The 11,206-nt window shown below is 57.2% G+C and overlaps 5 protein-coding genes across 5 annotated transcripts; 1 reads left to right on the plus strand and 4 right to left on the minus strand.

The window, feature by feature from the left end:
• Positions 1-175: 175 nt before the first annotated feature.
• Positions 176-1,970, minus strand: GMORB2_5694 (uncharacterized protein; the record flags this gene model as incomplete). The annotated part of the gene is made up of 4 exons (XM_035467664.1): positions 176-230; positions 583-619; positions 693-726; positions 789-1,970. The coding sequence occupies 4 exons, from the start codon at positions 1,968-1,970 to the stop codon at positions 176-178; spliced, it is 1,308 nt and encodes a 435-aa protein (XP_035322630.1).
• A 1,377-nt stretch (positions 1,971-3,347) lies between these two features.
• On the minus strand, positions 3,348-5,089 carry GMORB2_5695 (uncharacterized protein; the record flags this gene model as incomplete). Its single annotated transcript, XM_035467665.1, has 3 exons — positions 3,348-3,883; positions 4,032-4,982; positions 5,041-5,089. The coding sequence occupies 3 exons, from the start codon at positions 5,087-5,089 to the stop codon at positions 3,348-3,350; spliced, it is 1,536 nt and encodes a 511-aa protein (XP_035322631.1).
• A 670-nt stretch (positions 5,090-5,759) lies between these two features.
• GMORB2_5696 (Tho complex subunit 7) lies at positions 5,760-6,719 on the plus strand (the record flags this gene model as incomplete). The annotated part of the gene is made up of 1 exon (XM_035467666.1): positions 5,760-6,719. One exon carries the CDS (start codon positions 5,760-5,762, stop codon positions 6,717-6,719), a length of 960 nt encoding a protein of 319 aa, XP_035322632.1.
• A 355-nt stretch (positions 6,720-7,074) lies between these two features.
• GMORB2_5697 (tubulin-specific chaperone A) lies at positions 7,075-7,614 on the minus strand (the record flags this gene model as incomplete). The annotated part of the gene is made up of 2 exons (XM_035467667.1): positions 7,075-7,254; positions 7,435-7,614. The coding sequence occupies 2 exons, from the start codon at positions 7,612-7,614 to the stop codon at positions 7,075-7,077; spliced, it is 360 nt and encodes a 119-aa protein (XP_035322633.1).
• Positions 7,615-8,875: 1,261 nt separating this feature from the next.
• Positions 8,876-10,866, minus strand: GMORB2_5698 (cohesin complex subunit SCC1; the record flags this gene model as incomplete). Its single annotated transcript, XM_035467668.1, has 2 exons — positions 8,876-10,504; positions 10,603-10,866. 2 exons carry the CDS (start codon positions 10,864-10,866, stop codon positions 8,876-8,878), a joined length of 1,893 nt encoding a protein of 630 aa, XP_035322634.1.
• Positions 10,867-11,206: the final 340 nt, after the last annotated feature.

Below are 11,206 nucleotides of genomic sequence, written 5' to 3' on the forward strand. Positions count from 1 at the left end.
CAGCGACATGTGACATGTGACTTGAGTTTGGAAGGAAATACACATACACTTACTCTATATAATATATATATATATATATGTGTGTGTGTGTGTGTGTGTGTGTGTGTATACATAATACTCCGTACAGAGGGAAAGAGACATGGTGAAATAAGAGGAAAATAAGGATTACCACGTCTTACTTCTTCTTGGGACCCCCCTCCCCGGGAGGATCGTACTTTGGCTTCCATATCCTACATGTTAAAGTCATGTTAGCCCCCTCAGTCTTTGAGGGGAAAAAAGAAAGGGAATTGGAGAGAGAGTAGAAGAGAGAGCGAGAGAAGAAGAAGAGAGAGAGAGAGAGAGAGAGAGAGAGAGAGAGAGAGAGAGAAAGAGTAGAGGAGATGTTGAGGGAGAAACATACCAAGAGTTACCCAGAGTCTTGTTGCCATTCTTCTCGGCAAGTCGATAATACTTTGCCGAAGCATACTGCAGGTCCGCCGCCTCGTGTCAGTCTCATCGTGTGTGATTCGGGAGCAGAGGGTAGCAAGAGTGTAGCAGGGCGCGGCAGGATTCCTTCTCACCTTGTCCTTCTTACATCCATACCCATGCAGATAGCAGAACGCGACTTCATTCATGGCATCTTGACCAAGGTGTCAGAGCCATCATACACCCAGCAGGACCCTTCCACCCGGCATCATGCATGGAGAACTTACCGGTGTCACCCAAGTTGGCCGCAGTCTCATAATACTGAGGTCACTGTCAGCAAGACTGGGATACAGCAAGGAGGGAGGGATGAGAAAAGAGAATACCTGCTTGGCCGCCACGGGATCCTTCTCGATACCCCACCCGTTGCGAAAACAGTTTGCCAGCTCAAAGATGGCCAGGACGAGCTCACCCTTTGCCGCGCCCCCCTTCTTCAGACCGGCCTGGAGGGCCAGCTGCTCCACGGAGGCGGCGTTGGATGCCGCCGTGGTGAGATAGCTGACTGCCTGCTCTGGATTCGGCTCACATCCCCAACCATGTCTGATTTCGCGGGGGGGGGAGAGAGACCAGAGAGAAAGGGGGAGGGGGAGAAAAGAAGAAGAGGAGAGTAAAGAAAAGAAAAGAGAGAAAGCAAGAAAGAAAGAAAGAGAGAGAGAGCACGCATACCTGAGGGCAAGTCCGTACAAGACCTGACTGAGTGGATTGTCAGCGCCGTCGGGATCGGCCAGCCGGCCAAAGATGGCCGTCGACCTCTCCAGGTCGCCCTCCTCGTGGAGCCGTATGGCCTCCTGTATGTCGTCGTCGATGTGCTTTGACGAGACGGCGTTGGGGGCCGAGGGCGACGGCGGCGGCCGGTACGGCTGCTGATACACGTGGTACTGGTGATTCTTCTGCTGCGGAGGCGGCACCGACGATCCGCCGCCGCCGCCGCCGCCGCCGCCGTGGCCGCTCCTCGACCGGGAACGCAGCTGGTTCTGCCCGGCCAGGATGGTGGCCCTCTTCTCCCACTGCAGCTCCGTCGCCTCGGGATCATATGCGGCCCCCCCGCCCCCGCCCCCTCCTCCTCCTCCTCCTCCTCCTTCCGCGGATCCGACACCGTCGATAATCTCGGGTAGATCCTCGGGGACGTATTCCGACGAACGCTGACGGCTCAGGTGAAGACGCCGAGACAGGCTACGCGGTCGACCGCCGCCACCACCACCGTTGCCGTCCGACGAGGCACTTCGGGACCGGCTACGCGGACGGAAGACGTCGAGGCTGCGTCGGCTCTTGCGCTTCTCCTCACCGTCCCTCGACCCTTCCGCCGTCAGGAAGCTGCGGTCGGGTGGTGGCTGTGGCTGTGGCGGTGGCGGAGCGGCGGACGATGCTCCCCCCCCCGGATGATCATGATGCGTCATCATGTCCTGGGTCGTCGCGTCGGACCTCAGGAATACAAACTCGGGTGCTTCCCCGCCCGTATGCTTCCGTTGACCCTCATCTCCCTTCCCTAGAGCCTCTCGTAGACCCATCGTTCCGTCCTGGTCTCGTCCCCTTTTTTTCCTTCTCTTTTCCTTCTCTCTCTTTTTTTTCCCCTCCCCCCTTCACGTCGAGATAAAGATGATGACGGGGGCAAAAAAAAAATCCTCAATCGCTGTTGGTGAATCGAATCCTTGTATGTGGGAGTTTTTTCTCTCTCTTCTTTTCCAAGACGATATAATCCCCCTCCCCCAAGGAAAAAAAAAGATGAAGAAGATGAAGAGTGAGAGTGAGCGAGAGAGTGAGCGAGAGAGTGAGTGAGAGAGTGAGAGAGAGAGAGAGTCGCGCTATGGGTTGACAATGTATGTAATAATACTATACGAGTTGGTTTCGAGTACAATGCTACGAGCCCCGCGCGTTAACCGTCAGGATATGTACTATATGGGGTTTTATTTATTTATTATTATTATTCTTCTTATTTTAAAAAGAGTGTCTTGTTTTATAATATACATGATATAGCAAGCAGATATTCTGTAAACTCGTAAAACTCTCTCTCTGTAATCATTTACAGTATCTATCAGGAAGCGCCTCTCTGTCACCGACTCTCATCTATTCATCCTCCTCTGTCCTCATTCAATCCACCTCCACCTCGAACCCCCCCTCCTCCTCCCTCCTCTAGGCTTGAGGCTTGATTGGTCGGTGCTCTTCTTGATGAGGCGTGATCGCGCCATCAGCCATCGTCATCATGAAGAAAAAAAAAAAAACTCCACACTCCACCCGCAGTCCACAGTCGCAGATACCTACTTACTTTTACTGCATGGTATACCATCCATCTCCCCTGCTACACGCCAAGTCCGTTTGGAGCCATGTCACGGTTTGCACCTTTGCTTCTTCATCTTCTGAACAGATCCGTGTATGTATCGTCTACTCTTTTTTTTCTCTTTTTTCTCTTTCTTTCTCTTTCTTTCTTCTTCTTACTCCCGACGGGTTTCTTTCTCTTCTTCTTCTCGTCTTCATCTTATCCGTCGTGAGGCACACGTAAGCTGGTTTCTATGTGCTTCACCCACACACATCTCCATGATAACCCCCTCCTCTCTTATCCTTTCCTATCCTATCCTAGATCCCGCCCTGACCCCAGCCTGAAAAAAAAGGACTAGACGTCTTATCTGGGGTCAGCCGTTCATCATCTCTCCTTCTTCTTCTTTCTCTGTCGTCTCCTGTCATATCGCATCGTGAGGAGAGGTCTAGATCCACTGGAGTTCTAGATACCCTCTCCTTCTCCTCTCAGACCACATCAAGTAACGGGACGGGAGAGGGAGAGAGAGAGAGAGAGAGAGAGAGAGAGAGAGAGAGAGAGAGAGAGAGAGAGGAGAAGAAAGGTAGCAGGGACGGGAGAGGGGACGGGACGGGACAGTATCCTAGGGTTAGTCTTAGACGGAAATGAAATCTTGGTCATCTTCAACATCCGAGGCATCAGAGTCGGCGTCGATGAACTCGGCAACCTCGTCCGAGTCCACGTCATCCGAGTCTCCTGCGGGCTCGTCGTCGCTCGACACGTCTTCCATCATCTCCTCCTGCTTGTTCTGCCCCCGGAGCATGCTCGCCCTCTCGCGGTGGGGGAGCTTGCATCCCTTGTTATTACATCGCCCGGTGTTGCTGAAATCGGGGCATTCAAACACGTGGCGCTCCACGCAGTCCGCGCCCTTCTCGCAGTAGCCGAGGAAGCCAAACGCCCTGCAGACTGGCGCCGTCGGCGCCGCTCTGGAATGGGTGAAGGGGCACTCAGCCTTGGTGCAGTGCCCCTTGGCATAGTGTAGACAGTTGGGCACGCGTTCCGGCGTCATGTCGTGCGAGAGGTCACACCCATCTCCGAGAGCACACTTGCCTTCCTTGAGAAATTCCTTGCACAGTGCAACCTTGTCGGGGTCGTGCGTGTACCGGCAGAGGGGTCCCTTTGGACAAGAACCTATCAGGCACTATCTGTCAGTAGCTTGCCATATACTCTTATCTATATACATGTGTGTGTGTGTATGTATATATATAAACAGCTTACTGCACTGTACGTGGCGGTATGTGCAGTATGGAGAGAGAGAGAGGGAGAGCCAGCCACTCACCCGAGGATGAAAACGTCTTGCATGGTTCGCCAATCTTCTTGACCGTTCCCGAGCGCCTATAGCCCGTCAGAATACTCGCCTCCCCGGGGAGGGAGACGTACCGATGGTCTTTGACAACCCGGTGCACCACGAGGTTGCCCGTCTTTGTCCGGTGGAACTTGACGCCGGCAATCACCGTGCTCTTGGGCGTGGGTGATGAAGAGGCCGTATCCGGGTCGCCTGTGAAGTGAGTCGTCGAATCCTTCCCGTGGGGGTGCGCGCCGTCGCCGAGGGATCCCAACAACTCACCCGTCACCCTGGCGAGCTTCTTGCCACCGTCCAGGACACGGAAGCGGATGTCGCCAACCATGATTTCGTTTCTGGCCACCGATGCCGCCGAGCCGTCAGCACCCGAAGGGGCACCCGTGCCGGCAAGCTGCTGGTGCTGGTACCGATGCCGCAGGTACTCGTTCAGGCGCGCCTTCTCTCCTCGTCGCTTGGCCTGCTGCCTCTTCCTCCACGTCTCCTCGATGGCCTTGGTCCGGCTCTGGCTCTCCTTCTCGAAGACGCTGGCGTTGATCAGCTGTCTGTGGCGGTCGTTCCTGGCCACCCACCCCGACGCACCAGCGCCGGCCCCGGACGCGGCCACCTGACCTTCGTAGCTGGGGGGAGCCGCCGCTGTTGCGGACCTCGGAGCGTTGTTGAAGTGCAGCGTGCGGTGCTGGTGCTGGTGCTGGTGCTGGTGCTGGTGCTGGTGCTGGTGGGGGCGGCCGCGGCTGGGCCAGTGGCCTCGGGTCGGGTAGGGCGCAGAGGCGTATCGGTGGTAGGTATTGTCTGTGCACATCGTCAATATCGTATCCCTATGTGGCCCTGGCGGCCCTGGTGGAGTCGTACGACGCGACTGAACCGGTTGGTACTGGTGCGACGCTGGGATGGCGCCAGACTGCTGGTTCTTGCGGCGGTTGATCTGGCCTGCACGTAGGTTTTCAGTAAGCGCTCGTGGACACGCGCGGAGGACGGATGGACGAACCGGCAAGCTGTTCGATGCGAGCCAAGAGCTCTCTCTCGTCATCTGCCATGCCTGAATGTGAAGAGTAGAGAAAAAAAGAAGAAGAAGAAGAAACCCCGGTCGGGTTTTATGAACAGGTTCTATGTTGCAGAGCCGTCGTAGATGTGACTGTCAAGGCGGGTGGGGGTGAATACCGACAAAAACAACACAAGAAAGGTGTATGGAAGGTTGAAAGTTGATGGGCGCTTCCGAGAGGTGAAACCTCGATGATGATAGCCATGGATGAGAAGCAAAAAATCAATAAGAATGTGGATTAGTCATCAATCCGTCCACGTCTCGTGATTGGCCGAAGCTTTCCACCCGATGGCGAGGCTGAGATCGATACGAAAGAGACAGAAGCCTATGAAATCCTGGGCCTCGTCTATCCACTAGCGCCGCACCGGAACAGAGAGCTTTCTTATTTTTCATCCATCTTATTATTTTATTTCTCTGCACCGTTAATTTGCTGCCGTATCATAACATTGCGTAGCGACGAGCAGACGTCCATCATCTACTGCTCATCATCACCATCCCGCACATCTCTACAGGTAGCCACACTCACCTCCTACCTGTCTTTGCAGACCAGAGACAGACAGGAAAAACCCCCAGCAAACCGTTCTCGGTCGACCGACGGACCCGACCCCTCCCGGGGGCGTATACCTACATCACCTTCCAGTCCCCCCGCCTCCTCCCCTCTCGCCATGTCGTCCTGGAACCTCCTGGACGAAAAGTCCGAGCACGAGCTGCACAAGAACCGGCTCCTAGCAGTGGAAGAGCGACCGTTCAAGCGCATCAGCAAGAGGCTGGCGGCCGCGCCGTCGCTCGTGGCGACCGGGACGGCAGCGGACGACGACAGCGGCCGCATCACATCCTCGACGGCCAAGCAGCTAGAGGACGACTTCGCCCTGGACTTTGCCACGTTCGACAGCAGCCTGGTGCGCCTGCAGTTCCTCCACGACGCCAACGAGCGGGAGCGGGAGCGCTACCGCGGCGACCAGGAGCGCATCCTGCAGGAGAGCCAGGCGGCCCGCGACACGAACGCCCAGCTGCGCGAGCACCTCGAGGCCGCGCGCGCCACGCTGGCCCAGCGGAAGCGCTTCGACGACATGGCCAACCGGATCACGTCGAACCGCCTGCTCCGCCCGCGCGACGAGCAGGTCGTCAACCTGGCCAAGCTCGAGGAGGAGTGCCGCGAGCTGGAGCGGGAGAGCGAGGCGTACAGCGTCACCTGGCGCGAGCGGAGGGACCAGTTCAACCGCATCATGGAGGAGGGCATGCTCCTGCGCAGGCAGATCCGCGACGAGAAGGAGGAGGTCGACCGCCGGGAGGGCATGATCGAGGGTGACGACGACGGCGCCGCCGGCGCCGCCGGCGCTGGCACCGGCACCGGCACCGACCACACGCCCCGACCGGACAACTACGACTCTCCGGTCCCTGCCAACGGCGACACGAGCGGCGCGTCCTCGCAGCCCAAGGGTGGCGATTCCGCCCATCTCCATCCCAACGACGGGGGGTCCGCTTCCTTGTCGCGCAGCGTGAGCCGTCCGCCTAGTCGGGACCCGTCTGTGCCTCCTAGGGAAGAGGGCGAGGACGAGGACATGGCCGACCAGAAGGATTCAAGCCAAGGCCCGACTGGTGATCGCATGGACGTGGATGCATAGAGGGGAGGAGATATAAGAGGAGGGGAAAAAAACAAAAAAAACAACAAAACTGGGAAATCATCGAGCGAGGCGTCTACAATGTGTTCTTCATATCTTTCATTCTAGTCTCTTTTTTTCTCTTCTTTTCTCTTCTCTCTGCTCAAAGTTCAGTTCATATTACTATCATGATAATCACCACCATCGAGCGTGGGTCATTACTGTCTCGTTATCCATCCATTGACTGGTGGCATGCCTTGTGTCTGTAGGTGTCGATTCTGTTTTCGTATCATCCCCCCGGCCTCAAGTAACTCAGTTTTCGTAAAGGAGCGCCGTGATCTGTTACCCCTCCCTTTACTTTTTTTCTTTTCTTTTTTTTTTACGAACTCCCATTGATAACCTTGGCCTGGTCAAGCACAGCCTGTGCCTGCTCCAGCTCATTCGCCGGAGCACCAGAGTCCTTACCGATGGCAAGCTGCTCCTCTAGCTTCGAGACGGCCTGGGAGATGCGAGACTTGAGAGGTTCGAAGATGGCTTGGGTCTGCTCTACAGCGAGTTTCTGTGTTGCCACCAAGTTAGATATTAGCAATGCTCCTTTTTTTTTTTGTAGAAGAACACAAAAATGAAACCTACACAAGAAGAAGGGAAAGGCGATGGCAGAGGGAAGAGAGAGAAAGAGAGAGAAGTGGGGGGAGGGAAAGGAAAAGAAAGGAAAGATGAAGGGGGGGGGGGGACAAACCTCTTGCTTGAGCATGAACTCATCATTACCATCCTCACTCTTGGGACCGGCTTTGATCTTCTCACTGAGGACCTTGACCTTTGCCTCTTGATCGACGAGCTCCTTGTGGTAGGATAGCTCCTCCTTGAGTAGACGGAGGACCGAGCTGGTAGCAATAGCTAACTGAGAAGGGGCAGGCATTTTCGTTGGTGGGAGGTTGTGTCCTGATCTGGCGACGGAGAATGAAGACTGATGAAAAGACAAGATAGATAGAAAGGAAGCGGCTTGATCCGAGAACAGAGAAAGAACAGGTTCGGGAGCCGAAAAAAAAAACGAGAAGTTGACAAGTGTACCGTGGAGCAGAGAGAGGGAGAGGGAGAGGGAGAGAGAGAGGGAGAGAGAGAGAGAGAGACAGATAGAGGGAGAGAAAGGTTCGGCCTGGCCTGGCACTCGGAAAGTACACAAGTGAATCAGAGCTGGCTGCTCCTGCTGCTGCTCCTGCTGCTGCTGCTGCTGCTGTTCATACTCCTCCGGTTCCACCGCCAGCAGCAACAAATGAGATCATCAGGCAGACAAACTGTTTGGGTCCTCGGCGGGGCAGCTTTACCGTCCGTCCCCTTCCCTTCCCTTCTGTGTCCCGAGTGCTGGAGTCCTGTCCTGCCCCTCCCCACCACCACCACCCCACCCACCTTCTCTCGGTTGAGACGGTGGACGATGGTCAAACATGCGTCAGGATGGCGTTCGTAATGACTCCAACACCGTCGTCACTGCTCGTATTTAGAGAACCCAAGTCCTCGTGCATGTACCGTGCTGCTCTGCTCTCCCTTGCTTCCCTTGCTATGGATGTAGTGATTTGGTCAACGGTAGGGATCTACTGGGGAGAGAACACTTTGGGTATTATCTACCACCATATCTGAATAACCAAAATAATAAACACCGCAACCCCTCCCCTTCTAAGAAAAACTGCAAGGAAAAGACTCTGAGGAGACGAAGAGACTGCTAGACTGCCAGACGTTGACAAATAAAAAAAAAGGCTAGAGAGAGAGGGGGGGGGGGGGGGGGGGGGGGGATGAACCGAACAGGGGAAGAAAAAAAAAGCCGTCGTACAGGTCCTTTGTCTGTGCAGAAATTCGCATTATCCAAACATGATTTCAATCGGTCACAGAAAGAAAGAATCGGGAGAGAAAAGAAATAGAAGAAAAACCAGCCTCCTTTTTTGCCCACACGTTTCTCACCGTTGATGTTTCCCCTTCCACCGCCGCAGACATTGCAATGGTATCATCTTATTAAAAAACTCCTCCAACGCCGAGTTGGCGAGGTCTTCCTTGCCACTCGTCCTCACCCCCTGTCGTTGCCGACGGAGAGACGGGGAGAGAGGGAGAGAGAGGGAGAGAGAGGCAGACGGTAAGACCCCAGCTATCCAACAGTACCGAGCTTACCCAGAAACGACACAGGACGTTGCTCATGCACCGACGGCCACCGGCTGAGCTGCCGTGGCCGGGCGCTCGGGAGCATCGTCCTGAGCCTCATCCTCCTCTTGGCTGGCAATCTCGCCGCCGGCCTCGCGCTCGGCCCAGCTGCCCCAGAGGGCAGGCTTGCCGCGCACGCGGATGGGCGCGCCCAGATCCGGGCCCTGCTCCACCCTGATGGCGTCCTTCGTCGCCAGGACCAGGCACTCGAAGAACATCTTGGTCGCCTCGGCCTTGGTCGCGCGCTTCTCGGGGAGGAGGTCCTGGAACACGACCGACTTCTCCTTCCTCTTGCGCTCGCTCGTCGCCGCCTCGTCGCCAAACAGGTCGCGGAGGACGTGCACGGCATGCTTGGTGCCCAGCGACACGGGCTCGTCTTCGCCCCTCGGCAGCGTGGCGCTGGGCTCGTTGCCTTCGTCGAACCCGGGGAGGCCGCTGCCCTCGTTGTCGTCACCGTCGCCGTCGTCGGCGGCGGGGATCTGCACCAGGCTGCCGTCGCCGGCGACGCTCTGGTTGCCCAGGCCCGGGGGGGCGATGACGGTGTCCTCTTCCTCCTCGTCGCCGAGCTCCAGGCGCGGCGACTTGACGTTGCCCTGCTCGCTGTCCACGTCGGCGATGCCGCTGTCGCGCTTCCGCTTCAGCTCGTGCATGCTGCGGATCGTGTCGAGCGAGAGCATGCCGCGCAGCTCCGGGGCCCAGCCCATGCCGCGGCCGTCCATCAGGACCGACGAGACGAAGCCGCCTGACCTCTGCAGGTCCATCAGCGTGAGCAGGAAGGGGTCGCTGGGGAGGAAGGTGGTGTCGCGGATGATGTTGGTGTGGTCCACCTGCTGCTGCTTGATGTGGTTGCTCGACAGCGTCGTCTCGTCGTCGGGCACCAGGAGCTTCTGCTTCTTGGCGCGGTTGGCCGGGCGGCGGACGAGCGTCGTCTCGGTCTCGTCTTCGGGCTCGTACATGTCCGTCTGGCGGTGGCTGGCGTAGTCGGCCTCCACTTCGCGGGCAAAGGCCTCGTCAATGTCGGACAGGGGCGACTCGGAAATCCTCGCGCGGTTGAGCTCGGGGGCAGCCGTCATCTGGGGGACAGCAGACTGGTCGCCGGCGTTGAAGTCGAAGTCGTCGTCGCCGCCCATGGCGATGTCCCCGTCATTGTCGGCAATCCTCGGACCCTCGTCGCCAAAGTCGGGGTTCAGCGACACCTCCCTATCACCGTGGTCTTTCTGCCGCAGACCGGCACCGAAGTCGCTGAGGATGTCGTCCTCGACGGGGCGGGCGTCGGGGGCGTCTCGACCGACTTCGAGGGCCGTCGTGTCGTCCAGGCCAAAATCGAGGTCGAGCTCCAGGTCATCCATGTTTCCAAGCGTCTCCTCCTCGATGGGATTCTGGAGAAAGTGGCTGTTGTCAAAGTCTTCCTGGAGGTTGATGTCGCGGTTGCTGACGCGTCCCTTGCGTCCGACAGGGGTGGCAGTGACATCCTCGGGCTGAGCGAGGAGCCACGAGGCGTCCGGGGGCGGGGGCAGGTCCAAGTTGTCGTAGGGTGTGATGCGGTCGGGGAGGAGCAGGGCCTCACGGTTCGGGGCAGCCAGGCCGGCGGCCATGTCGTTGTTTCCTGAGGACCGGAAGGCCTGCACGTGGGTCAGTAACAGGTTGCGAAGTGGGAGTGAAGTGATGGCAGAAAAGGGTGGCAAAAGAAAAGAAAGAAAAGAAAAGAAGAAGGACGCACCATCTTGATCTTCATCATGGCTTCATTGCAGTCATCCAAAAGGTAGCGCGTCTTGCGCTGATATATCCTGACGACACCGAGAAGGAGCTGTGAACTGAGACGCAGCGCGAGGGGCGCGTGCGTGGGCTTGATAATCTCCTCGACGCTGTCGGTAACATTGGACTGCAGCACCGAGTTCTTGGAGAGCTTTCTCTCGATATTGGCCGAGAGCCAGACGCGTGCCAGAGGCCCGCTCTTCTGTAGGAGCGTCTCCGAATAGAACATGCTGGTCGTATCAGGCTATGCGGATGCGGCCCGTGTGGTAGGTATTGCCTTGGTCGCGCGCGCCGACAAGGCTCCCGAGGATGACGGCCGTGCTATCAAGATGAACAACCCTGCTCAGTCCCGGGAATTCTGAGCCGAACTCTGAGCTGGAGAGGAGACGGAAGCGTAAGGAAAGAGCCAGCCGGCACAGAGCTAAGAGACGCGGACGATTCAAGATTGAGGGTCGGCTGTATGTTGCCAGTGCCTCGAAGGAGGGTGCTAAGGTGGTGTGGTGGGTGAGCGGGTAGAGAGAGGCAGGGCGTTGCAAGAGCGAAGAGCACGCGTGCGGAGTGTGGGTCGA

Source organism: Geosmithia morbida (assembly GCF_012550715.1).
Source record: "Geosmithia morbida isolate 1262 chromosome Unknown scaffold_4, whole genome shotgun sequence".
NCBI lineage: Eukaryota > Fungi > Ascomycota > Sordariomycetes > Hypocreales > Bionectriaceae > Geosmithia > Geosmithia morbida.